Genomic DNA, 27,552 nt, shown 5'->3' on the forward strand with positions numbered 1-27,552 from the left:
GCGTGGCTGTCCTCAGAAGTTTGACAAGTTGTGGAACGAATGGTTGTCTCACACTCATCTAGTGCTATAAACTAGGATAGAAGGTGTAGTACTCCTTTCATTTGGGGGGGGGGGGGGTGTTAACATGTTAGTCTAGGGAACTTTGTTATGATCAGGGTTCTTAGTAGATTATGGGGGATGTATCTTGTATGCCATTTCATGTACTCATGATTGAATATTGTGTGTATTCGCAAGAGTCATTTTTGTCAGTGGTGAGCTCTATGATAGAATCGTATTTGGATGGTGGTATTGGCATAAGGTGGTTGTGAACCCTGATTTTGCTTTCTTAAAATTTTCAATAAAAATGATTTGATTCAAAAAAAAAAAAAAAAAAAGAGAGAGCAGGTCTGTGCACGAGATGTCACTCTGCTGACCACGTTCCCTGCACTGCCGTTTGCTGCTGTCTGCCCTGTGTCTCCCACTGGATTCTTCAGGAATCTTTAACCCCTTCTACCATCAGCAACACAGACTCAGGGCTGGAGGCTTTGCTGAGCAGCTGCAGGCAGTGAAGAGACAAATGCTGGGCACAGGATTTTCCCTCCTTATCCTTTAGACACAGAGCTGACAGATTGATCATTCTGCAGAGCATTATACAGCACAAGAACAGGTAGGGGGAAGATCCTGTGTATCAGCTGTGTCATTGTACTGCTGGGACTTGTATCCCAGACATTTCACTCAGGACAGCACTTTTATTTGCTCCTTTTGCAGAGCAGGGGAGGGGCAGTATTTTTTGCCGCCCACAAATATACATGAGGAAAACCTCAGATATTGTTATTGCAGATAAACAGAGTTCAGAAGAGAACTAGGCAAATGAGATAGAATATAAATATATATATATATATTGCAAAGAGAGCTCAGCAGCACTACTTTAATATATTATATATATATATATATATTTATTTTTTTTATATATATTTTATTTGTCTGGACGTCTGTCTGTTCTTTATGCGCGACCAAACGACTGGACCAATCTTCACCAAGTTTGGTACACAGGTACATCAGGTCCCTGTTAAATGGGCGGGCACTGTGGAGGTCCCTGTTAAATGGGCGGGCACTGTGGAGGTCCCTGTTAAATGGGCGGGCACTGTGGAGGTCCCTGTTAAATGGGCGGGCACTGTGGAGGTCCCTGTTAAATGGGCGGGCACTGTGGAGGTCCCTGTTAAATGGGCGGGCACTGTGGAGGTCCCTGTTAAATGGGCGGGCACTGTGGAGGTCCCTGTTAAATGGGCGGGCACTGTGGAGGTCCCTGTTAAATGGGCGGGCACTGTGGAGGTCCCTGTTAAATGGGCGGGCACTGTGCAGGTCCCTGTTAAATGGGCGGGCACTGTGCAGGTCCCTGTTAAGGAGGCAGGGGGCACTATTAAAGGGACAACTACTGTGGAGGTCACTGTTAAGGCAGCGGCCCCTGAGGAGGTCATTGTCAAGGAAGTAGGGTGCTGTGAAGGTCAAAGTTAAGGGAAAGGGCTGCTGTGGAGGTCCCATTTTAAAGTGGCTGGACACTGTGGGGGGTCAGTGTTAAAGGGGCGGGGTGCTGTAGAGGTCACTGTTATAGGGGATACTGTCTATCTTTTTAACGACACACAAACATTAAATAGATTTTGCATAGTTCCCATTCACTGGTATGGGAGTTATGGAATCGGCGCAGTCAAGCAAGCTGTAAAACTTCCATAACTCCGTCTTTAGCCTATGTAAAACCACAAAACGTTACTAACAGTCTAGACTTCACTGCATGATTATCCTATTTCCAGCATATACAAAAATCATAAAAACGTAGGGGTTCTCTAGGAAATTAAAATACTTAAATATTACTTGATATATATTCCCAAATACCTTTTATTAGTTATTATGGCTTGTTTTGTCTGGGAAGCAATTATCAGGAGAAATAAAATTGCCACCATCCTATTAGTACACACAAAACCTGTCCTAATCACACAGCAGGACATGTTACTTCACAACACTGAGGTAAAGAGGTGCCTCATCCTCCTCTCTGCTCTGCTTGTCAGGGATTATGATCCTGAATACAGCTGATAAGATCTTTATCTGAATCTCTGTGGGAATGGAGAACATGAGGAGACATGAAGTACAGAGAGGAGGTGGGTAATGAGCAGCAGCACTTGTATGCAGTCTCCATTACCACAGTCCCTTCATGTGTCCTCATGAACTCCATTCCCACAGAGATTCAGCTGAAGATCTTATCTGTATTCAAGACCATAATCCCTTACAAGCAGAGCAGAGAGGAGGATGAGGCAGCTCTGTAGCTCAGTGTTGTGAAGCACATTGTCCTGCTGTGTGATTAGGACAGGTTTTGTGTGGATTAATAGGACGGCGGCCATTTTATTTCTCCTAATAATTGCTCCCCACACAAAACAGGCTTTTAGAACTTATGCAAGGTATTTGGGAATATATTTATAATAAAGTAATATTTAAAGGGGCATTCCCATCATCAGTTTTCATACTTACCTGCGGCGAGCACGACGTTCACTTCCTGGATTCGGCTGGGCGGGCTCAGTCAGCTTGATTGACGTCTTCTCCCGTCCGGGCCGCACACTGTCTTCAACGCGCACGCGCCATGGTGACTTATTCCTGGCCTGTATAGTACAGAGCCGGCGTGTGCGTTCGCGGCTCTGTACTATACTGGCCAGGAAGAAGTCATCATGGCGCGGCAGCGTGCGCGTTCAGGATATTGTGTGGCCCGGCCAGGAGAAATCTTCAGTCTTCTGCGCAAGTGCGGCCACAGGATTTGACAGGCGAGAGGTGGCCGTAACCAGGGGAGACGAAAGACAACAATCGGGTAAGAGGGGACTTATTTTCTCAAAAAGGGTGGGAAATGGGTAATAAAATTGTATATACAAAAATGATCACTGTCATATCATTAACAGATTTAACAGTGATCATTGTGATGGGAATACCCCTTTAAGTATTTTAATTTTCTTAATTTCCAGTGAACCCCTTTAACTTATCAGGCCAGGATTTTAATTGTACTCCCTGCAAAGCATGAATTATAAAAAAAAATATTTTCTCCTTCTAGAGACTCTCTGAAGACAAAATGTTTGACCTCCATCTTTTAAAGGTAACATTTTAACATGTACAAATCTTAGATGTATATCGGCCACTAGTTATCTCTCATGTTTAATAGGGCTGTTCACATGTCACAACTGCAGTATGATTTCTGCTGTGGGTTTACACAAATCCTCACCATTGTGGCATGCCACATGACTGCTATGGGGCCCGGCTCTGAACTCCTGTCCTCAACATAAAACTGCAACATTATTTTACAGCTTCCTTGTGTTCAATGGTAACTGTATAAATTCTTGTGCACTGAGCGCCTCCTAGTGGTGGCAGTATAGGAAGCAGGGCTGTATGGGGGAGATTGATCAATGTGTAAATACATTGAGAAATATGGTGTTCAAAATGAGCGCCATTTATGAGAAGTCCGGTAAAGTGAGCAAGGTGAAACACATACATTTTTTTATTTTTTTATTCTGCAGCTTAAAAAATTTAAATTCTGTAGAAATCTCAGTTAAGGATGCTTATACCAAGTCTTGCCATGGGGCCGTGTAATCTGTGTAAGGCCTCTCATGCACACGACCATATGTATTTTGTGGTCCGCAAAAAAAAAAAAAACAGATCCACAAAAAATACTGTATTTTGCCCCTAATAGAACAGTCCTATCCTTGTCCGTGATGCGGACAATAATAGGACATGTTCTATCCCTTTGCGGAATGGACATACGGAAACAGAATGCACACGGAGTAACTTCCGGACCGCAACAAAAAACTGAATGGACACTGAAAGAAAGTGATCTGTATAGATCACTTCTCAGCAGACCTAACATTATCATCAGAGGCAGTATAAGTAGCACATGATCCACTTTTCACAATAGCTGTTGGTTACCCCTCTCTCTCTGGGGTCAGCTGAAGCTATACAGGAGGACATATCATAGCCCCTCTTCCTCCTTCTTGCACATTTCCCACTTGGCCCCCACCTGCTCTTCAGACAGGCTGAAGTGAGAGCTGTAAGCGGACACCGCATCCACTTCAACTTGCTCTAGTTTAGACTAATTCTCAAGATTCTTTGCTTTTAAAACGAGAGTAAGATTTCAGCTCTATCCACTGTCTAGCTTGAGCCAAACCAGTCAGAGGCAAGGACCTAGCCCATACGTCCTTAGAGTCCATTCACACGTCCGTAGTGTTTTGCGGATCCGCAATACACCTAGCCGGCACCCCCATAGAACTGCCTATTCTTGTCCGCAATTTGCGGACAAGAATAGGACATGTTCTAATTTTTGGCGGAGCCGCGGCCCAAAAGTTCGGGGCCGTGCTCCGGGAATGTGGATGCAGAGAGCACATAGTGTGCTCTCCGCGTCTTTCGGCCCCATAGAGAATGAATGGGCCCGTTCCCGATATTGCGGACGTGTGAATGGACCCTTAGCAACTGAACTGCTTCCCTGCCAGGAGCTAGGAGATATCCTTTTCCTTCCAGGGGACATAAGTGTTAACATGTTCTCTGCTGAACTTCCATGGTCCAACACTGTGGTTTCATCCATGGCTTACAGGTCAATGCAGTCACGTCCCATTGCACAGTATAGTCATTCTATCAGCTGTGCGAACACTGATGTATTATCATTAGTTGAACAAATTAAAACTTTTTGCACCTTCAAGCCACGTCTGTTTTACACTTCCTGACGTGTTTCCTTATCATACAGGGCCAGTACTGGGATGCCTATCTTGAATTTCTCTACAGCGAAGGAATGACTGATCTTAAGCTTTTCTTGGAGAACAGTGTGAATCGCGTGAGCTCCAAGAAGAGAGACGAGCAGGAACATCAAGTGTAGCTGAATGCTTGCCTCATGTACATACAGTATATAGCGGGTTCTTTTTTATAAATCAGTAAATTTACAATAAATGTGTGTGTATACTTAGGCTTTAAAGGTTTTTTCTTTTCCACAATAGACAATTATGGTAGTGTGTGTATGTATGTGTGTATATATGTGTATATATATATATATATATACACACAAATTATAATTTATTTATTTTTTCTGTTCTGGTCATCAGTTGTTAAATCCTGGCCATAAAGAGTATTCACCCTCTTGAAGTCTTAATTTTTATTTAATTAAAATATAAAGTATTTAATTAGGGTTTGTTTTTATTACAATGGTGGTCACCAAAAAGGTGGTCTTGGATAATTAGCTTTTAATCATTTAGATCAAGATAAGGAAAGAACTTGTCAACAACTCATTGTGTTTTAGCTCCATGATCTTCCTCTTCTATCAGCTTGGTCAGCATTTCTTCACACATGTACAAGCATCGAGGCACGTGGAAACATCCTATAAAATTAAAGGCAGTGCTACTGTCACTCACATGTAGGAGAAGCTAAGAGGAACATCAATCTATCAGTGAAGTAAATACAGGAGTGTGCAGAATAAATGTAGGCTCATCTTTCTGTATCTCTACAATGCTTAGGCTTAAGGGACTCCGTTGATATTGGAGCTTCTGAGACTGATATATGTTCTGTGGGAGGTTCCCATTACTAGGATACTACTTAGGACATCACTTCAGGAAGTTCCATCAAGGCATCTGTTATGGATCCTCTTCAGGACATCACTGCAGGAAGCTCCACCATGATATGGTTTATGGGTCCTGCTTAGGACATCACCATAAGAAGCTCTATAAAGATACAGGTTATGGATCCTGCTTAGGACAGTGTTCCTCAACTCCAGTCCTTCGGGCCCACCTACTGGACATGTTTTCAAGATTTCCTTAGTATTGAGCAGGTGATATAATTCATGTCAGTACATCAGGACTTACCACCAGTATTCATTCTGTGGCATACTCTCAAATCATGACAGGTAGGTGGATCCTGAGGACTGGAGTTGGGGAACACTGGCTTAGGATATCACTGCAGGCAGCTCCACCAAAGCATCAGAACGTACTTTGTTATCTCAAGAAGAATGGTCCTGTTGACCCTATGTGACAGTCTTCAAATATCTTCACGCTATTGGCAGTTGGACAGATCAGACTGGTTGGATTATTCCCAATTTTTTATTTTATCCAAGTTAAAGTGGTTCCCTGGGAATGACTTAAAATGGTGTCAGGAACCGGTCATAGAATGTAAGGCTAGGTTCACATCACCATTTATTTTTTGCATGCAGGACTTACTTTCTGTCTAAAATAACGGATCTCACTCAGAAATGGCTAAAACAGATGTCAAATGTGCACAACTGAGCATAACGGATGCTTTAACTACAGGATACGTTTTTTGTTTTTTTCCCCCCCCAGTTTTTCTGACAGATCAGAAGGACAGAAAATTAACGCGATGGGAACCTAGCCTAAGCAGGACTGGTTGCCTGCACTCGCAGAGCTATTTTGGGGAAGCGAGGTGGTGGGGCCTCACTACTCACCACGCTCTGGCACTTGCATATGCTACATACTGATGTTTGTTCCTGTCAGGCTCCTCAGCCATGATGGCATATTGTAGGCAGGATCACATCATTACCATATATTGTAGAGCAGTGTACTGAGGTCCTACCCCTCACTGTCCTAGGCAGCTGTGCAAGGGTGAGGCCACCAGTCCTACTCACATTCTAGGATAGGTTGCTGGGGGCCATTTTAAATAATTCCCAGAGAACCCCTTTAAAGGGAACCCGTCACTGGTATTTTGGGTAAAGAGCTGAGGACATGGGTTGCTAGATGGCCGCTAGCACATCCGCAATACCCAGTCCCCATAGCTCTGTGTGCTTTTATTGTGGAAAAAAGACGATTTGATACATATGCAAATTACCCTGAGATGAGTCCTGTCCCTGACTCATCTCATGTACAGGACTCATCTCAGGTTAATTTGCATATGTATCAAATTATTTTTTTTCCACAATAAAAGCACACAGAGCTATGGGGACTGGGTATTGCGGATGTGCTAGCGGCCATCTAGCAATCCATGTCATCAGCTCTATACCCAAAATCCCGGTGACAGGTTCCCTTTAACCACCTCCGGACCGCCTAACGCACATGTGCGTTCCGGAGGTGGCAGGGCTGCGCACAGTCACGCATATACGCGTCATCTCGCGATACGCGAGATTTCCTGTGAACGCGCGCACACAGGCGCGCGCGCTCACAGGAACTGAAGGTAAGCGAGTGGATCTCCAGCCTGCCAGCGGCGATCGCTCGCTGGCAGGCTGGAGATCCGAATTTTTTAACCCCTAACAGGTATATTAGACGCTGTTTTCATAACAGCGTCTAATATACCTCCTACCTGGTCCTCTGGTGGTCCCTTTTGTTTGGATCGACCACCAGAGGACTCAGGTAGGTCAGTACAGTCGCACCAAACACCACACTACACTACACCCCACCCCCCCGTCACTTATTAACCCCATATAAACTCCCTGATCACCCATGATCACCCCATATAAACTCCCTGATCACCCCCCTGTCATTGATCACCGCCCTGTCATTGATCACCCCCCTGTCAGGCTCCGTTCAGACGTCCGCATGATTTTTACGGATCCGATCCATGTATCCATGGATCCGTAAAAATCATGCGGAAGTCTGAATGGAGCCTTACAGGGGGGTGATCAATGACAGGCGGGTGATCACCCATATACACTCCCTGATCACCCCCTGTCATTGATCACCCCCCTGTCACTGATCACCCCCCCTGTAAGGCTCCATTCAGACGTCCGCATGATTTTTACGGATCCGATCCATGTATCCATGGATCCGTAAAAATCATGCGGACGTCTGAATGGAGCCTTACAGGGGGGGTGATCAGTGACAGGGGGGTGATTACCCTGATCACCCCCTGTCATTGATAACCCCCCTGTCAGGCTCCATTCAGACGTCCGCATGATTTTTACGGATCCGATCCATGTATCCATGGATCCGTAAAAATCATGCGGACGTCTGAATGGAGCCTTACAGGGGGGGTGATCAGTGACAGGGGGGTGATCACCCTGATTACCCCCTGTCATTGATAACCCCCCTGTAAGGCTCCATTCAGACGTCCGCATGCGTTCTGTGGATCCGATCCATGTATCCATGGATCCGTAAAAAATCATGCGGATGTCTGAATGGAGCCTTACAGGGGGGGTGATCAGTGACAGGGGGGTGATCACCCTGATTACCCTGATCACCCCCTGTCATTGATAACCCCCCTGTAAGGCTCCATTCAGACGTCCGCATGCGTTCTGTGGATCCGATCCATGTATCCATGGATCCGTAAAAAATCATGCGGATGTCTGAATGGAGCCTTACAGGGGGGGTGATCAGTGACAGGGGGGTGATCACCCTGATTACCCTGATCACCCGCCTGTCATTGATAACCCCCCTGTAAGGCTCCATTCAGACGTCCGCATGCGTTCTGTGGATCCGATCCATGTATCCATGGATCCGTAAAAAATCATGCGGATGTCTGAATGGAGCCTTACAGGGGGGGTGATCAGTGACAGGGGGGTGATCACCCTGATTACCCTGATCACCCCCTGTCATTGATAACCCCCCTGTAAGGCTCCATTCAGACGTCCGCATGCGTTCTGTGGATCCGATACATGTATCCATGGATCCGTAAAAAATCATGCGGATGTCTGAATGGAGCCTTACAGGGGGGGTGATCAGTGACAGGGGGGTGATCACCCTGATTACCCTGATCACCCCCTGTCATTGATAACCCCCCTGTAAGGCTCCATTCAGACGTCCGCATGCGTTCTGTGGATCCGATCCATGTATCCATGGATCCGTAAAAAATCATGCGGATGTCTGAATGGAGCCTTACAGGGGGGGTGATCAATGACAGGGGGGTGATCAGGGAGTCTATATGGGTGATCACCCCCCTGTCATTGATCACCCCCCTGTCATTGATCACTCCCCCCCCTGGTAAGGCTCCATTCAGCCATTTTTATTGGCACAAGTCAGTGGAAATTTTTTGTCTGTTTTTGTTTTCGTTTTTTCTTACAAAGTCTCATATTCCACTAACTTGTGTCAAAAAATAAAATCTCACATGGACGCACCATACCCCTCACGGAATCCAAATGCGTAAACATTTTTAGACATTTATATTCCAGACTTCTTCTCACGCTTTAGGGCCCCTAAAAAGCCAGGGCAGTATAAGTACCCCACATGTGACCCCATTTCGGAAAGAAGACACCCCAAGGTATTCCGTGAGGGGCATATTGAGTCCATGAAAGATTGAAATTTTTGTCCTAAGTTAGCGGAAAGTGAGACTTTGTGAGAAAAAAAACAAAAAAAAAATCAATATCCGCTAACTTATGCAAAAAAAAAAAAAATTCTAGGAACTCGCCATGCCCCTCATTGAATACCTCGGGGTGTCTTCTTTCCAAAGTGGGGTCACATGTGGGGTATTTATACTGCCCTGGATTTTTAGGGGCCCTAAAGCATGAGAAGAAGTCTGGGATCCAAATGTCTAAAAATGCCCTCCTAAAAGGAATTTGGGCCCCTTTGCGCATCTAGGCTGCAAAAAAGTGTGACACATCTGGTATCGCCGTACTCAGGAGAAGTTGGGGAATGTGTTTTGGGGTGTCATTTTACATATACCCATGCTGGGTGAGAAAAATATCTTGGTCAAATGCCAACTTTGTATAAAAAAATGGGAAAAGTTGTCTTTTGCCAAGATATTTCTCTCACCCAGCATGGTTATATGTAAAATGACCCCCCAAAACACATTCCCCAACTTCTCCTGAGTACGGCGATACCAGATGTGTCACACTTTTTTGCAGCCAAGGTGGGCAAAGGGGCACCTTTCAGATTTCGCAGGCCATTTTTTACACATTTTGATTTCAAGGTACTTCTTACACATTTGGGCCCCTAAATTGCCAGGGCAGTATAACTATGCCACAAGTGACCCCATTTTGGAAAGAAGACACCCCAAGGTATTCCGTGGGGGGCACGGCGAGTTCCTAGAATTTTTTATTTTTTGTCACAATTTAGCGGAAAATGCTGATTTTTCTTTTTTTTTCTTTTTTCCTTACAAAGTCTCATATTCCACTAACTTGCGACAAAAAATAAAAAATTCTAGGAACTCGCCATGCCCCTCACGGAATACCTTGGGGTGTCTTCTTTCCAAAATGGGGTCACTTGTGGGGTAGTTATACTGCCCTGGCAATTTAGGGGCCCAAATGTGTGAGAAGAACTTTGCAATCAAAATGTGTAAAAAATGCCCTGCAAAATCCGAAAGGTGCACTTTGGAATATGTGCCCCTTTGCCCACCTTGGCAGCAAAAAAGTGTGACACCTCTGGTATCGCCGTACTCAGGAGAAGTTGGGCAATGTGTTTTGGGGTGTCATTTTACATATACCCATGCTGGGTGAGAAAAATATCTTGGTCAAATGCCAACTTTGTATAAAAAAATTGGAAAAGTTGTCTTTTGCCAAGATATTTCTCTCACCCAGCATGGGTATATGTAAAATGACAGCCCAAAACACATTCCCCAACTTCTCCTGAGTACGGCGATACCAGATGTGTGACACTTTTTTGCTGCCAAGGTGGGCAAAGGGGCAGCATATTCCAAAGTGCACCTTTCGGATTTCACCGGTCATTTTTTACAGATTTTGATTGCAAAGTTACTTCTCACACATTTGGGCCCCTAAATTGCCAGGGCAGTATAACTACGCCACAAGTGACCCCATTTTGGAAAGAAGACACCCCAAGGTATTCCGTGAGGGGCATGGCGAGTTCCTAGAATTTTTTATTTTTTGTCGCAAGTTAGTGGAATATGAGACTTTGTAAGGAAAAAAGAGAAAAAAAAAAAAATCATCATTTTCCGCTAACTTGTGACAAAAAATAAAAAATTCTAGGAACTCGCAGTGCCCCTCACGGAATACCTTGGGGTGTCTTCTTTCCAAAATGGGGTCACTTGTGGCGTAGTTATACTGCCCTGGCAATTTAGGGGCCCAAATGTGTGAGAAGAACTTTGCAATCAAAATGTGTAAAAAATGCCCTGCAAAATCCGAAAGGTGCACTTTGGAATATGTGCCCCTTTGCCCACCTTGGCAGCAAAAAAGTGTGACACATCTGGTATCGCCGTACTCAGGAGAAGTTGGGCAATGTGTTTTGGGGTGTCATTTTACATATACCCATGCTGGGTGAGAAAAATATCTTGGTCAAATGCCAACTTTGTATAAAAAAATGGGAAAAGTTGTCTTTTGCCAAGATATTTCTCTCACCCAGCATGGGTATATGTAAAATGACACCCCAAAACACATTCCCCAACTTCTCCTGAGTACGGCGATACCACATGTGTGACACTTTTTTGCTGCCAAGGTGGGCAAAGGGGCGCATATTCCAAAGTGCACCTTTCGGATTTCACCGGTCATTTCTTACACATTTTGATTGCAAAGTTCTTCTAACACATTTGGGCCCCTAAATTGCCAGGGCAGTATAACTACGCCACAAGTGACCCCATTTTGGAAAGAAGACACCCCAAGGTATTCTGTGAGGGGCATGGTGAGTTCCTAGAATTTTTTATTTTTTGTCGCAAGTTAGTGGAATATGAGACTTTGTAAGAAAAAATAAAAAATAAAAAATCATCATCATTTTCCGCTAACTTGTGACAAAAAATAAAAAGTTCTATGAACTCACTATGCCCATCAGCGAATACCTTAGGGTGTCTACTTTCCGAAATGGGGTCATTTGTGGGGTTTTTCTACTGTTTGGGCATTGTAGAACCTCAGGAAACATGACAGGTGCTCAGAAAATCAGAGCCGTTTCAAAAAGCGGAAATTCACATTTTTGTACCATAGTTTGTAAATGCTATAACTTTTACCCAAACCATTTTTTTTTTGCCCAAACATTTTTTTTTTATCAAAGACATGTAGAACTATAAATTTAGCGAAAAATTTATATATGGATGTCGTTTTTTTTGCAAAATTTCACAGCTGAAAGTGAAAAATGTCATTTTTTTGCAAAAAAATCGTTACATTTTGATTAATAACAAAAAAAGTAAAAATGTCAGCAGCAATAAAATACCACCAAATGAAAGCTCCATTAGTGAGAAGAAAAGGAGGTAAAATTCATTTGGGTGGTAAGTTGCATGACCGAGCGATAAACGGTGAAAGTAGTGTAGTGCCGAAGTGTAAAAAGTGGCCTGGTCATGAAGGGGGTTTCACCTAGCGGGGCTGAAGTGGTTAAGCAGCAAAGACATCTGAAAACCATAATTTAACAGCCAAAGCAGAGAATCCCCCCAAAAGGAAGAGAGACACAGCTGTAGACAACCGATTTGGGGCTCTTGCCTGTCTTCAGTATTAGAGAGGGGCACGGGTTGGCTGGGTGAGATGCCTTTGATGTAGCTGCATTAAAAGAAGTAGTAATATAGAAGTTACCTTTAAAGGGCCCTCCTTTGATGGTGAGTGCCACCTTCCCTTCTTGAGTCAAGTAACCAAACCACTCTCCGTGTTCTGGGTCTGAAAACTAAATTTAGAGGCAGAACAGATAAATGGAGTGAATGTCATCAATTACAAATATCTTAGTTTTATAGAAAGACTCCTACCACCATGAATCATCTCTTCTCATTCCTTTGCCCAAGACTGAATTTTAAGATTTGGAACATTGCAGAAAACATGGCAAGATCCCTAGTTAAGGGATCATACAAAAATTCTACCTTGACCGTACCTGATGGTATTTCCATCTCAGACAATGGGGGCATATCGCTAGGATGGGTGCACCTAGCCTTTCTGCTGCCTGAGGTGAAAACCGAAATGGCGCCCCAACCTTCTAATGCCAATTTCTTAACCTAACCCCTTCCCTCCAGCCCTACAGGTAATACAGCGCCACATACTGTGCCCATTGTGCTTTCCAATACTATACTGCAGAAACAGATAATCCCCCTTCTGGTGCTGCCTGAGGCAATCGCCTCATTGGTGGTGCACCGCTGCTCACACCTCTCTGAGGGCTCATGCACATGACCGTATGTATTTTGCGGATCCGCAAAAAACACGGCGTCAGTGTGCATTCTGTGGAACAGAACAGTACTATCTTTGTCCGTAATGCGGCCAATAATAGAACATGTTCTGCTTTTTTGTGGAACGAACATACGGAAACGGAATGCACACTGAGTAATTTCCTTTTTTTTGCGGACCCATTGAAATGAATGGTTCCGTATACGTTCCACAAAAAAAAAAAACGAACGGACACAAAAAGAAAATACGTTAGTGTGCATGAGCCACCAACAAGCCTTCCTATTGGCATGCTCAGCTAATTTGCGAAACCCCATAGAAATTAATGGGGGCGCACCACGCTTGCGCAGCCACCACTCCCATTCATTTTTTATGGGGCCGACGGAAATGGCCGAGTCCATATGCTCTGACAGTTTTTGTCTTTCTGCCAGTGACCTCCAACCCGTGGCTCTCCAGCTGTTGCAAAACTACAACTTCCACCCGGCCCTGATAGCCATCAGCATGATGCGATTTGTCGTTTAGCAGCAGCTAAAGAGCCACAGGTTGAGGAACATTGCTTTATGTGATAATTAAAAGGACTTTTTTTTTTATCCCTTAATTTTGTTATTTTAGGGGATATACAGTATTCAAGGATTTTTGCTACCCAGTCTACAAGCGGCTGTACGTTAGCTTTCCTTACAGCCGATATTTTTACATACCTGGGCGAAGACGTAATCAAAGACCCCCTGGAAGTCGTCGAGCAGACGTGAATCCCTTGTTTCCATATAGCCAAGCAGGAAAGCTATGAGAGCTTCTGTGTGTGGCCACCACAATTTCATACTCCACTCCAGCTGGGAAAGACAACATAGGATTAGGCCTCATGCACACGGCCGTTCAGTGCATTGGGGACCGCAATTGCGGTCCCCAAGGCACGGGCAACATCCATGCAGCGGGCCAGACCCATTCAAATTGAATGGGTCCGTGGTATGTCCGCACCGCGAAAAAATGAATTTTTTTTTTACAATGCAGAACCACGGAAAGAAACACCACGGAAGCACTCCGTAGTGCTTCCGGTGTTCCGTTCCATGACTCCATTCCGCATCTTTGGAATTGTGGACCCATTCGAGTGAATGGGTCCGCATCCGTGATGCGGGGTGCACACGGCCATGAATTGCCGACCCGCTGTTTGCGGGCCGCAATACGCCACGGCGGTGTGCATGAGGCCTTATCCACACGTCTGCACCGTCTAGCCAGAATGGCATCAGTAAAATAATTTTACTGCCCCCGCCCGTTACATTGTGTCAGGCTATACGGTATACAATAAGCTACGCTTACTAATGTTGGTTCCATGCAGGGACTTGACTAAAAATTCTCATATACACAACTGTATTGAGCATCCATGTCTAATCCAACTTTTTTGCGGATGGCACACAGACTCATTCATTTCTTTGGGTCTGCAAAAATAAAAAACCCAAAAGAAATGGTTTCTTAGGCTTCATAATTCAAAAGATTCAAAATTCCGTCACCATTGACTTAAATTGTTTTCAGTGACGGATCCAGTTTGTTCCACTTCAATGACCGGACACAAAACCGCAGCTTGCATGGCTTCCGTAGAAGTAAACGCAGTGAAACATGCGCGACCACCTCTACTGCAGGGATCAGCAACCTCCGGAACTCCAGCTGTTCTGAAACTGCAACTCCCAGAATCCTCCTTTCACTTCTATAGAGTTACAAGAACAGCCAAGTAAGTGAGCAGGATGGGAGTTGTAGTTTCACAACAGCTGGAGTGTCGAAGGTTGCTGGTCCCTGCTGTACTGGATACTGTAGTGTCAATGGGCAGGATGGAGGCCAGTGGATATTCCATAAAAGCCTAGGTCACCAAAGTCTTTACTATTAGTCCCTTCACTAGGTAGGGACTTGTAGGGTGGGCCTTGTATAGAAGTATTTTTTGTATGGCAGCCACGCGGTATAAACTGGTTATGTCCTACTTTACGTATTGCCAGGGCTACCATCTAAAAAGACACAGGCCCTCTATAAGGACCACTCATTAGCTTAAACATTTAAATATCAGCCAGGATCTGCAGATGATAGTATTACTTACCTGTGTAGGGCAATGGCCATCTACATCTTGGAAAGAAAAGAGTCCCCCATACTCCTTGTCCCATCCCGATTGAAACGGCAGAAGCACAAACTTTTCCACAGCCGTCTGTCCCAAGTTATGGTCATTGTTCGTGAAGGCTCGACGTAAAAGAAACCAGCCAGCCTCAATGGCGTGTCCTGTGAAGGCGATAGATAGGACTATATATATGAGGATTAGGAAGGGGCATGCATCTTAGTATCAAAGTGTGAACTGACCGTACCTGGGTTCTGGTGCCGGCCCATGCATCCTTGAAGCTCCTTGCCATCTTCCGAAACATTCTCCAAAATGGCCTGGCCATCACGCTGCAGAAGAATAGTATGAAAAAGTCATAGGAAAAAGATTCACGAGTTGCCCAAAAATCCTGTTCAGGTCTTCAGCAGTGTTAACGTGAAATGCGCAGGTCCTGATGTTGCACCCCCACCTATCATGTAGCCTAAACAAAAAGAATGTCATTTTTAAAGGTTTTCCAGGCTCCTGGTATTGATGAGTTATCCTCAGGGTAGTTCATTAATATGTGATCAGTGAGGGTCCGACAACCTGCACCCCCTCCGATCAGCTGCTCCCTAGAGACTAGAACTAACAACTGTGAATGTAACAAGAAGCACAGCGCTGTTCAAAGTGTGGTGGCCACGCTGGGTTACTGCAGCTCAGCTTCCACTGAAGTGAATAGGCACTCGGCTGCAGTAACCCAGCACGTAGCTGTGCTTTTTGCTCTATTTAAAGTGCTACTTCCAGTGCTGGAGGCTGCAGGGAACAGCTGATCGGTGAGGGTGTAGCGTGTTGGACCCTTAACAAGCAGATATTATTGATCTCCCCTTCCAAAGCAGATAATCCCCAATATCAGGAGCCTGGAAAACCCCTTTAAGAACCAGAGGGACCTTTATGCCTCTCAGGCACCAGGTCTAGGAGCAACTTCTACCTCTGCAACCCCCATAGCTAAGCTTATTTCAGGTCCCTCAAACACATACTTGACAACTTTTAAGGGGAGTCTTCTGGGAGGTCCAAAATTTTCTCCAGGGATCAACATGCCTCTTTTTGCAAACCACATCACTTTCAAGGTAGCTCACACCCCTTTATGTGCAGTGCCGCCACCTCCTCAATGCATGTTTGGATACCACATGTGAGTCTGATGACATGGCATTCCAGTGCTGAACATAATTAGGGATGATGGGAGTTGCTTGGAGGCTTTGCAAAATCTTCTAGACGTCTTAGAGGTCTCCTCTTTTTCCAGGAGTCTCCCAGAACATTCCAGGAGAGTTGGCAAGTATGCTCATACATAAGAGTAACAGAGGACACCTACAAAGAGCATCTCTTGCCCTGGAGGACCTGACTGGTTAACGCTTCATCCCATGTGATAGCACTGCATTATAATTGAGTATTTGAAGCTGGCTTCCCCTACTGATTACAGCTGAAAACTGGGGGGTCCCTGCAGAGGTACAACCCCAATAAAACGGTTTTTCCATAAACATCACCTATCCATGAGATAGGTGTTAAATGTATGATTGCTGTGTATCCAACCCTTGTGACTCCCATCAATCACAAGGACAAGTGTCCTCATGTGTGACCACCACGCCATTCACTTATATTGAAATGTGTAGTGCAAGGCTGGTCTATCCCCGGCAGTCAGACCTTATCTCCTGATTATAGGTGATATATGTCATCAATATCGTAGTTCAACATAGAATAATGCAATAATATGAGAAGCTGGTGTGAGGAATATGGATTAATATTTACTGTCAGCCATGTCTTCACAACCACCATTTGTTCAAAGCTGGCAGAGGAAATCAAGCTCCACAGTTGGGCACTGCTTCAAAGCCGCAGCCAGATAGCAGAAAACTCCTAGCAGGCCACATTTGATTAGATTTCACACCTCCAGTCAGACAGCACGGATCCTGCAGGAAAACCCCCAGCAGGAGGTATCAGCCCTTGCCAGGATCAATGATACCTCCCAGACATGTTGGAACCTACATTTCATAAGGAATTATGAATCGCCCGGCCATCACAGGCGCAAATCGGATACAACATATTTGTGTCCCGGTGGCCATGATGAACGTGCCCATGGTCTTTGTTTGAGGAGAGGATGCCAGTGAAGGGAGATATCCATTTCTCCCCACAGAAACAAACTAACGGTACCATGTTTGGACATAACCGCCCCACGTGACTGCAGCTAAGGACTATTCCACCATCATAGAACTTTCAACTACCCAGTAACTGACTTTTGCTCTGCTTAACCCTGTTGTACCTATATTACCTGTATCTGTAACCTCAGACCACTGTATATAATCTCTGTGTATTGTGTTATATCTAGTGTGCCCTTAAGGCGATTAAACATATAATTTAATCTTGTGCTATCTTGTATCTCGATCACGAATCCCCACGTCCGTGTTTCGGCCTAGTTCTAAGCAACCCCGGGTTGGTTTCTCACCCAATATAATCCAGTTAGCGGACCAGGCTTATATCAAGCGAGAGGCTGAGACAGCGCTGTTTTCACTGCGGCAGTGAAAAGGCTCTCTGAGCTTGTAGGCAACAAGCTCAGACCCGCGTGGACAAGAGGTGTCTGTGTAACCTGTACCAAGCCAACCTTACCTGCTCCTCTGGAGGGCATAATGTCACGCTTTGGTAACCCGTGACCATACCGCGTCTTGTGAGCTCAACGTAGGTGACGTCAAGCGGACACAAGGCGTGGTATTCGTCACAGCTGGTAAAGTATCTACAAGGTGTATATAGACAGTATAGGGTTAGCTGTCTCCATGGAGCCCAAAAGAAAAAGCCCCAAAAGCTTCCAGGTATGCTTGCAGTAATTTTCTGATCAGCCAAATCCAGAATCAGATCAAGTTGTCTATTGTGGCAGTGTTAGTCCAGTTTTAGACTACCATGTCACTTTGGTGGCTAGATCTCTTCACCACTGATGGTCATAGCTTCCATCACATGATCATTTAGTGTATAAGGTACCTGTAGGTGCTGCAGGATCTTCTCCACACTCCAAGTTCCCAGCTCTGCGTACTTCATTGCTGCCTCTTCATCATCTTCACATAGCTGGTCCACCAGGTTCAGCAGCATCATTGGCACCGCCATAGAGTTCACTGGTTCAACCCCAGATAGCTCCGGTCTCCCTAAACCAGATGAATCTACTCGCACCCAGTGCACAATCTGATCCATCATCTTGACTGCCTCTTTCTGAGAAACATAGTCTATGTTAATAATGTGTCTGTGAATTTCCTAAAAATAAGTAATATCTAAAAACATTCAGGTTGTATAGCAGCCTAGTGGTCATGGCTGGTAGTGCAGGTTTTAATTAAATCATGCACTTCAATATGCAAAATGATAGGCTGTGCACCTCATCAGACATCACCAGATGTTGAGGTTCTTATGAATATGTTGGTTCTCCATAAATAATGGGAATGTATATGTCCTATATGAGGAATAGCCCCATCTCCATCATTTAGAGTGGCTTCCCACCTCTCTCTTTCACCTTGTACTTCTCCTTATGAGTTGTCCTCCATAGCTCATCCATCGCCATGATGAAGAAACACTCACTGAAGATGGTACGCTGGATCTTCACTGGTTGACCATCACGGGTCACCACAAAGGCACATTTTAGGGAGTCAGATGACGGGCGAGCATGAGCAATAAGAAACTCACCCCCTGTATATTCAAGGAAAACATATCATAGTAAGTAGAATATTATGGTAATTCTTTGATTAGATCTTCTAGAAGGATTCTGGGATGGTTGCAGTTCAACACTTTCCACCCCTACGGGCCAGCTGACTGAAGGGGTACAGCACTCCAACAAGCACTGCATCCCCATCAGGCACACATCCCCTTCACTGCATCCCCAGCAGGCATGCCTCCATACTTTTAGCTGTAGCTGTCCCTGTTATTGCAACTAAGAGCGGCTTAGTCTAATTTAAAGGGGATGTCTCCCCAGTGCCCCTAAATGTGACGAAATAATAATAAAATATATGCCCATTACTCAATCCTATGCCATTTCCAGTGCTGCCGCTCTGGTCAGCAAGTCTAATTTGTAGCCGTTTATAGCATGTGACCACTGCAGCCAATCACAGGTCTACACAGCACAAGGCCACAGAGGCCAGAGATTGGTCATGTGCAATATTGCATACAGCTACGTCACCGTTGCAGCCTGTAAACACAAACCGGAAAACCGGAAGTGCAAACCGGAGCTGCGGCACTGGAAATGGTGGGGGTTTAAGTGGTGAGCATATGTTCTTTTCTTATTTTAACACATATAGGGACACTAGGGAGGTTTTCATATAAGTTGGACAACCCTTTTAAATGAGACTGATCTGCAGTACCATGAACAGCCACTATCAAAAGGACAGAGATGTTCTGGGTAAACAATGAGGGAGGATGCAGCACTCGGCATAGCATCACAGCCACTTCAGTTACAGTGGCCAGAATTGGGGCGGGTGCAAAGCTACACCTGGTCCCTCGGACAGCATCAGGCTGTCACCACGTGTTGCTGCTCTCCGGAAGGGAAGTAAGACATGGTGCAGCCCAATGGGAAATAAGTCCAGAGATTCAGGGATTGCAGTATACCAGTGTGCTTCTTTACTAGAGGGACTCAAGTGCAAAACAATACAGGCAAGGAACTAAGCTTGCTTCTCGAGTCTCCTTCTGGGCAGAAGGAGGTTTCATGCTGAGGAAAGGCCTGAGCTAGCTGTCCCTCAGTCTCAGAAAGTCTGTACCCTAGCCAAAGGCTAGTGACCAGGGTCTGTGGCTCAGTCGTCTGGCTGGCTACCTGGTCAACAGGCTGGTGACCCAGGATCTGTGGTAGAGTATCCCCATCTCAATGTCTTCTTCTGGTCACTCTTGCAGTCTGGAAGTCTCTCCTATTAAGCACTGGTCCCTATCTTCAGACAACCAGGGGCTCTGACTGTTATCCTTATATACAGTTTCTAGCCTACCTAGAACCTTCTAGTTTGAGGTGTGGAGTGGAGAAGCACGGCCTAAACAGAAACAATGTTACAATTTGTCTATCATAGACTTATATAGAGCTTCAATACAAGTCTATGAGAATGAATACAGCTTTTTCAAATTCTGGAAAAGTCTTCACACTTAAACAGGGCTAAACCAGAAAATCAGAAAGTCAGTGTGTCTGTTTTTTTCTCTCCAAAACTTTGCATTGGAAGAAAGTCATAAAGTCTCTCAGTATTAGCTGTCTGTGCATTAACTCCTTCCTCAGTGCAGCTATAGTGCAAAAACAGTGCAAAGGAACAGGATATATTACAATAAACATATAAATGCAGTTCGGCAATATGAAACAGTGTGAGTGCACACAATATAATAAATGACAGTGCAAGGTTAACTCTTTAAAGTGCAGTAAAAGTAGGGAGTTGATGGCTTTGCATAGTAGCAATAAGGGTAAATGTCCATAGTCCAAAGTACCCTTGCCCTCCAGGGCACTACACAGTCAGCAATGATGCCGAGGGTCATATATCCACCAATCTGAAATCTTTGATCTAAAGGATAAACTATCATTTTTTGTAATCCTGGAAAACCCCTTTAAGAACCTGAAACTTACCCGAGATGGCAGAATTGAGTATTTCCTCTCTGTGAAACCTGGGCACCTTCCTGTAAAGACGGCAATACATCCAAACCTAGATTAACCGGAAAACAGTAGTGGTCATGCTCATGTGAAGATACAGGTACCTACTGTAGTTACTACTACATGTGTTCACAGGGCCTGTGTAGCAGCACATAGAATCCCTATGGGTTCATATAAAACATTACCTGTAGGCACGTCATGTGCCCACCTCTTGTGACTTCATTTAAAGTGAATCTGTCGCACTATTCTGCACAACCCCAACACAAGAAATCAAACAGTCATGGAAAAACTTGAATATGAACACTGGCTAAACAAACGCGAATACATGTATCGTACACAACTAGAAGCCAAGCTCTATCGCCATGGGAATAAAACAGGAAAGCTATTAGCTCGCTTAGCCGAAGGTAAACTGACGCCAACTCCCATCATGGCTTTAAAAGACGAACTAGGGGTAATTACACATGACCCAAAAACCATAGACAACATCTTGATGGAATTTTATAAAAAAAAACTATAGTCTGACACTTCCCAGGCAAATTCCAAAAATGGCTAGGCTCCTCATCTATGCCTAGTCTGTCAGAGGAAGTACTTGACTCTCTTAATGTACCCATCACAACACAAGAAGTGACTGAAGGCATCAAAATGCTACATATGGGAAAGGCCCCGGGACCTGATTTAACTCCCCTACTAACAAGCTTATATAATAGATAAATGTCAGAGAAGAACATACCTACAGCATCTAACACAGCCTACACATTAAAATACTCCTGCCCTCCTCTTATAGACCTATATCACTAATAAACGTAGACACCAAAATAGTCTCCAAAATACTAGCAGATAGGCTAGCCAACATATTACCTAGACTTATATTAAGTCATCAAGCAGGCTTCGTCAAAGGAAGAGCGGCAGTCTCTAACATCCGCAAAGTACTTGCAGTACTGGACGCTGTGCAGATTGAGCCAAGTAGGTTCAGAAGACCGGGCATTTTAAGTATCAATGCGGAAAAGGTGGGGCCTTAGTTAAGCTTGAGGGAATTCTGAACAGTTCCAAATACTGGCCCAAAACCTTCAGGCTTCTGCTAGAAAGCTGAACATGAAGAGGAACTTCATCTTTCAGCATGACAACGACCCAAAGCATACATCCAAATCAACCAAGGAATGGCTTCACCAGAAGAAGATGAAAGTTTTGGAATGGCCCAGCCAGAGCCCAGACCTGAATCCGATTGACAATCTGTGGGGTGATCTGAAGAGGGCTGTGCCCAGGAGATGCCCCCACAATCTGACAGATTTGGAGTGTTTTTGCAAAGAAGAGTGGGCAAATCTTGCCAAGTCAAAATGTGCCATGCTGATAGACTCATACCCAAAAAGACTGAGTGCTGTAATGAAATCAAAAGGTGCTACAACAAAGTATTAGTTTAAGGGTGTGCACACTTATGCAACCATATTATTACATTTTTATATTTTTTCTTCCCTCTACCTAAAAGATTTCAGTTTGTTTTTCAATTGAGTTGTACAGTTTATAGGTCACATTAAAGGTGGAAAAATTTCTGAAATGATTTATCTGTGTCTCGTTTTTTTACATCACAGAAACCTGACATTTTAACAGGGGTGTGTAGACTTTTTATATCCACTGTATCTTTTCAATTACTTTACTGGAAAAAAAAAAATATATATAAAAAAAAAAAGTTAATCTGTAAGAAGTTTTGTACCTATGAAACTGGCTGACCTGAGAGGGTGCAGCATTTGCAGAGAGATCTGAGCCTCTAGGTGTAATGCTAACGCCCCCGTTGCTCCTAGAGGCTCTTTTGCATGTAATAAAACATCCTTTTTCTCAGCAATGCGGGCACATATGAACATGGGACCAACACAGATGCCTTCAGCTGCCAAGCGCACATGTAACAGGTCAGCCAGTGTCATAGGTACAAAACTGCTGACAGATGCCCTTAAAAATGAAAGGCTATGTACACCTTTGGGGAGAATATTTTTTATTATTGTATTAATTTTGAGCTAAAAATCATTTTAGCAAATGGTCTTTATAAAAAATATAGAGTCTTTTTTTTCTGTACAGAGCTGAAATGCTGCAGTAGCAGCCTCTGGATTTTCTGTCTGTTCCGTCAGCTGGGGAGCTGACGGGCTCCTTATTTCTGCTCTCAGACCTTATAAATACTCATTATAGCTCAGTTCTTATCCTACTGATAAGAATGTGGCTTAAATAAGTGTTTATGAGCTGTTAGTAGTTCAGAGATCAGGGTTATTAGATGGCACAAAGTAAAACTACCAGTCACACAGCTAGAAAAATAGTTAACCTTTTGTGATAGTCTGAATATTTGTAATAAAAGACAATTGAAAATATTATTTTTAGCCAAAAATGAGTAAAATGCAATCTTAAAAAAAAATTGATTCATAAAGTGTACATTGCCTTTAAATTAAAATTTGGGCCCCTAGAATTCACTCTATATCGGATGGAGTGCGATACCGCATGCATGATGCCAAAGTCTGTTATAAGGTGTGACACAGTGAGAGGTTTGGTCTGAGAAAACAGGTATTTTCCTCCCAGCATGTGCTGTTGGGCTGATTTACAGCCAGGTGAGGTCACATACCGGACCGGATTTTAAATGCCGGTCCGGGTTTTGGCAGCACCTTGCTGTCCTTAAAGGGATTCTGTCACCACATTTTACCCCCTACAGTAAAACATAGCTACTTGTAGGTCTCCCTGAGCTGTATTAAATGATGCCCTTATTAACTAATAGTCTTGATTTATTTCTTTATAAAAATCGATTTTAGTGATATTTTTTTTGTCTATGTAGTATTTGCTTGAGGGAGTGGCACGTTCAAGTGTGAATGCGCAACTATTTTATCTTGGGAGTAGCATTCTTCTGCACTTTTGCCCTTCCTATCCAATAAAGCGCCTCGATTAGGTGGTACATATGGGTGTTCTTGCTCCTCCTCCCATTGGTTGCTTGATGCATATGGAGATGACTAAGAGCAGCACACCATATGCGCGGCGTCTGCGCTCCTGAACATAGAAGCCCAATGGCTTAGGTAGGTTTAGCGTAGGACTCGCCTGACCTGAGACTACCTTGGCGCTTGGTAGGCGGGCTCAGATGTGTTTTGATCAAAATATATTGGCTAAGTGTCTCAGATTTTATCATATCAGAGTGAGGGCTTTGTCCATATATAGTGCTTGCATCTACTTTACTAAGGCTACTTTCACACTTGCGTTGTTTGATTCCGGCAGGCAGTTCCGTTGCCTGAACTGCCTGCCTGACCAGGCAAACTGTATGCAAACGGATGTCATTTTTTCAGACTGATCAGGCATTTTTCAGACTGATCAGTCAGAAAAATGCATTGCAATACCGGATCCGTTTTTCTGGTGTCATCAGGCAAAACGGATCAGTTTCTTTTCTTTTTCATTTTTAAAGGTCTGCGCAGGACGGATCCGGCATTCCGGTATTTTGAATGCCGGTTCCGGCACTAATACATTCCTATGGAAAAGTCTTACATTCAGGCAAGTCTTCAGTTTTTTTCGCCGGAGACTGACAAAATGACTGAACTGAAGACATCCTGATGCATCCTGAACGGATTGCTCTCCATGGGGATATGCCTGATCAGTTCTTTTCCGGTATAGAGCCCGTGTGACGGAACTCTATGCCGGAAAAGAAAAACGCTAATGTGAAAGTAGCCTAAGGGCTCATGCACACGACAGTATTGCTTTTTCAGTGTTTTGCCGTCCGTTTTTTACAGATCTGTTGTTCCGTTTTTTGTTTCCGTTGTGTTTCCGTTTCCTTTCCGTTTTTCCGTTCCGTTTTTCCGTGTGCCATATACAGTATACAGTAATTACATAGAACAAATTGGGCTGGGCATAACATTTTCAAAAGATGGTTCAGCAAAAACGGAACGGATACGGAAGACATACAGATGCATTTCCGTATGTGTTCCGTTTTTTTTGCGGACCCATTGACTTGAATGGAGCCAAGCACCGTGATTTGCGGACAAGAATAGGACATGTTCTATCTTTCAACGGAACGGAAATACGGAAATACTGAAACGGAATGCACACGGAGACACTTCAGTATTTTTTGCTGAACCATTGAAATGTATGGTTCAGTATATGTACCGCATACTGAACTCAAAAAACGTCCAGTATACTGAACGCAAAATACTGTCGTGTGCATGAGCCCTAAGTGCAGTATTATCTTATTTCTGTGATTTTCTTCATTACCTGTCTGCCCTGCAACCAGATGTATTTCAGCTGATCATACACGACTCCCTCCCGGCCGAGGCAAGTGAAGAAACCTCTGACAACATCAAACACAGAGATACAAGGTTACTATCAGACTGTACAAGTGATAATACACACAGTATATAGTCGTATCCTCACATCACCATCTACAGATCATTGTCCCTTAGGGGAGACCATCCTAAAGGCCCACTGCTATGAAGCAAGCGTTCACCAAGTAGGGATATTGTTCCATTTGGTTGTGCAGCGACCCTCAGGTGGAGAACTGTCAGGAGGACAGGAGTGGTAGTGGTTCACCATGGCTGTCCTCACTCTGGGGGCAGACCCTTTCTTCCCTCAGGACACACCCGAGGCCTTTTGAGGATTCCCGAGTGGTGCTAGTTGGGGTGCCTTTAAGGGTTCATGGCAGGAGAGCAAACGCAGGGCCGGCAAAAGTATAGAGACAATGACCAGGCCCGATTGGTTGCAATAAAGAAAGTCTCTCTTATGGTACAAAGTAGGATTCTCCCAATAGTTGTGTACAGGCAGTAACAATGATGGAGGTAGTAGTACTACCAGAGTCTCACTCTAAACACACTTTGCAGTCCTCCCAAATAATCACAGGCATCTCATTTACTCCTTCTACAATTCCCAGTTGCAGAGTGCAGATCTTAGTTCCGGATGGCCAGCCAGTCTCAAAAAGTGGCAGGTGCCAGAGGCAATTAACCCTATCCACAAGCAGTAAAGTCTTAGTGCCATAAGGTAGCAGTACCTTACTGACTGAATCCAATGCACTGCCTTGATAGCTCTAAACCTTTGATGGACGTCTGTTCTTATTCTCTTAGGGGTAGTTCTCAGTTAAGTGCTTCTTTAGCAGCTTTTCAGTCTCAGGAAGGGTGGTTTCTGGATGAGGCTTTCATTTGGGCCTACTAGGCAGGAGCTCACATATGTAGGTATTGTCTCTAGATCTTCTTAGCACTAACTAACTAAGGCTACTTTCACACTGGCGTTTTGGCTTTCAGTTTGTGAGATCCATTCAGGGCTCTCACAGGTGGTCCAAAACGGATCAGTTTTGCCCTTATGCATTCTGAATGGAAAAGGATCCGCTCAGAATGCATCAGTTTGCCTCCGATCAGTCACCATTCCGCTCTGGAGGCGGACACTAAAACGCTGCTTGCAGGGTTTTGCTGTCCGCCTGACGAAGCGGAGCCAAACGGATCTGTCCTGACTTACAATGTAATTCAATGGGGACGGATCCGTTTTTTCAGACACAATAGAAAACGGATCCGTCCCCCATTGACTTTCAGTGGTGTTCAAGACTGATCCGTCATGGCTATAGAAAACATAATACAACCGGATCCGTTCATGACGGATGCATGCGGTTGTATTATTGTAATGGAAGCATTTTTGCAGATCCATGATGGATCCGCAAAAAACGCTAGTGTGAAAGTAGCCTAACTAACCAGCCTCCTCTTCTCCACAGCAACCTAACCAACTGCCAGTGTTAAAGGGGTTTTCCGAGATTTTTTAACTGATGACCTATCCTCTGGATTGGTCATCGTTAATTGACCGGTTTGGGTCGCACACCGGGCCCCCCCGCCGATCAGCACTGGCCATAGCTACTGTGAGCAGCGGTGTGTTTTCTCAAACAGCTGATCAGCCGGGGTCCTGGGTGTCAGACTCGCACTAATCAGATACTGATGACCTATCCAGAGGATAGCCCATTAGTTAAAAGATATCAGAAAACCCCTTTAATGATTTTATGTCCATACACAACCATTTGGAACACATAGGGCCAGATTTATCATTAGCTCAGGTCAGAATAAGGGAGTGAAAAAGTCGCAAATTTTTGCGCAATCGCTTAAACTGCGCAAAAATTTTCAACTTTTTTCTGCTCTGCACTATGCTCGCCAGTTTTCTGAAAGTGGGCGTGTTTTCTTATGTAAATTAATCTCTAGACAGATTTACTATTGGGACTTGAATGGAGCAATACTAATAGACAACAGTGGCACATCTCTATCAAGCTGCCTGACCTGGCGCAGATGTCGGCTGGACAAAAAAACGTTGCATGCAGCGGATCACCGCCGGACCTCATTGCAGTCAATGGGGATCCAGCAGTGAAGTAGAGGATCCGGCAGGCTGCTCTGTGCCGAATCTCCTAATGGAGATGTGAACGAGGCCGAAGGAAATAGTCCCTTTAATGCAGTGGTCTCCAGCTGTTACAAAACTACAACTCCCGTCATGCCGAGAGACCTGCAGGCTGTCAGGACATGATGAGACAGCTTTCGTTCGTTCCTTATTACTTCTAAATTCAGTAGCTGACAGCAGCACCACCCAGGTGCTTGAGGAGCAGCTGCCCACCCACCCTTCAGGTTAAAAAATGTACGCAGTGGTCTGATTGGTCGCCATTTCCGCTTTGTGGAATATGTCGGCGCTATATAAGACATATTTACCCATATTCCTTGTCCTCAGAGTGCTGAATCCAGAAGTCCATCACCCTGTCCAGCTCGGCGCTCATCTGGACCCTCCACTGCTGCAGGCGCTTTCTCTCCCCCATACTGGATCTTTTTTTTTCCGTATTCCAGCAGTTACAAGCTATCCCCCCCTACACCCTTCCAGACTTTCTAGGGTTGTACAGATTAGCCCCTGTATTCTGTGCAGCTGAGGAAGGAAATGAAGGAAATCAGTGCTGGGACCACAGCACCCGTC

At 44.5% G+C, this 27,552-nt stretch overlaps 2 protein-coding genes across 2 annotated transcripts in view; one reads left to right on the forward strand and one right to left on the reverse strand.

Moving 5' to 3' along the window:
* CENPI (centromere protein I) overlaps positions 1 to 5,013 on the forward strand; it is a 50,826-nt gene extending 45,813 nt beyond the window's left edge. The window contains exons 20-21 of the mRNA XM_044305315.1: positions 3,068 to 3,109; positions 4,745 to 5,013. Of these exons, the coding sequence (XP_044161250.1) occupies positions 3,068 to 3,109; positions 4,745 to 4,873 (171 nt within the window). The 3' untranslated portion in view covers positions 4,874 to 5,013. The remainder of the gene's footprint in view (positions 1 to 3,067; positions 3,110 to 4,744) is intronic.
* A 118-nt stretch (positions 5,014 to 5,131) lies between these two features.
* Positions 5,132 to 27,552, reverse strand: LOC122946028 (renin binding protein). Its single transcript, XM_044305316.1, has 10 exons — positions 27,297 to 27,552; positions 24,847 to 24,922; positions 20,602 to 20,677; positions 18,532 to 18,704; positions 18,012 to 18,236; positions 15,280 to 15,361; positions 15,021 to 15,196; positions 13,639 to 13,770; positions 12,368 to 12,455; positions 5,132 to 5,368 (listed from the first exon to the last, which is right to left on the reverse strand). The coding sequence occupies exons 1-10, from the start codon at positions 27,398 to 27,400 to the stop codon at positions 5,277 to 5,279; spliced, it is 1,224 nt and encodes a 407-aa protein (XP_044161251.1). The 5' UTR covers positions 27,401 to 27,552; the 3' UTR covers positions 5,132 to 5,276.

The sequence above is a fragment of the Bufo gargarizans genome, chromosome 9 (assembly GCF_014858855.1).
Source record: "Bufo gargarizans isolate SCDJY-AF-19 chromosome 9, ASM1485885v1, whole genome shotgun sequence".
NCBI classification, from domain to species: Eukaryota; Metazoa; Chordata; class Amphibia; order Anura; family Bufonidae; genus Bufo; species Bufo gargarizans.

What these genes read in the sequence shown, in the direction of transcription:
- LOC122946028 (XM_044305316.1), bottom strand. Translation starts at nt 27,400, where the DNA reads ATGGGGGAGAGAAAGCGCCTGCAGCAGTGGAGGGTCCAGATGAGCGCC. An exon ending in AGATCCTGCAGCACCTACAG is followed by an intron (nt 15,362 to 18,011) that starts GTACCTTATACA and finishes ATTCTTCTGCAG; the next exon opens with CGTGATGGCCAGGCCATTTT. An exon ending in GGGCCGGCACCAGAACCCAG is followed by an intron (nt 15,197 to 15,279) that starts GTACGGTCAGTT and finishes TCGCCTTCACAG; the next exon opens with GACACGCCATTGAGGCTGGC.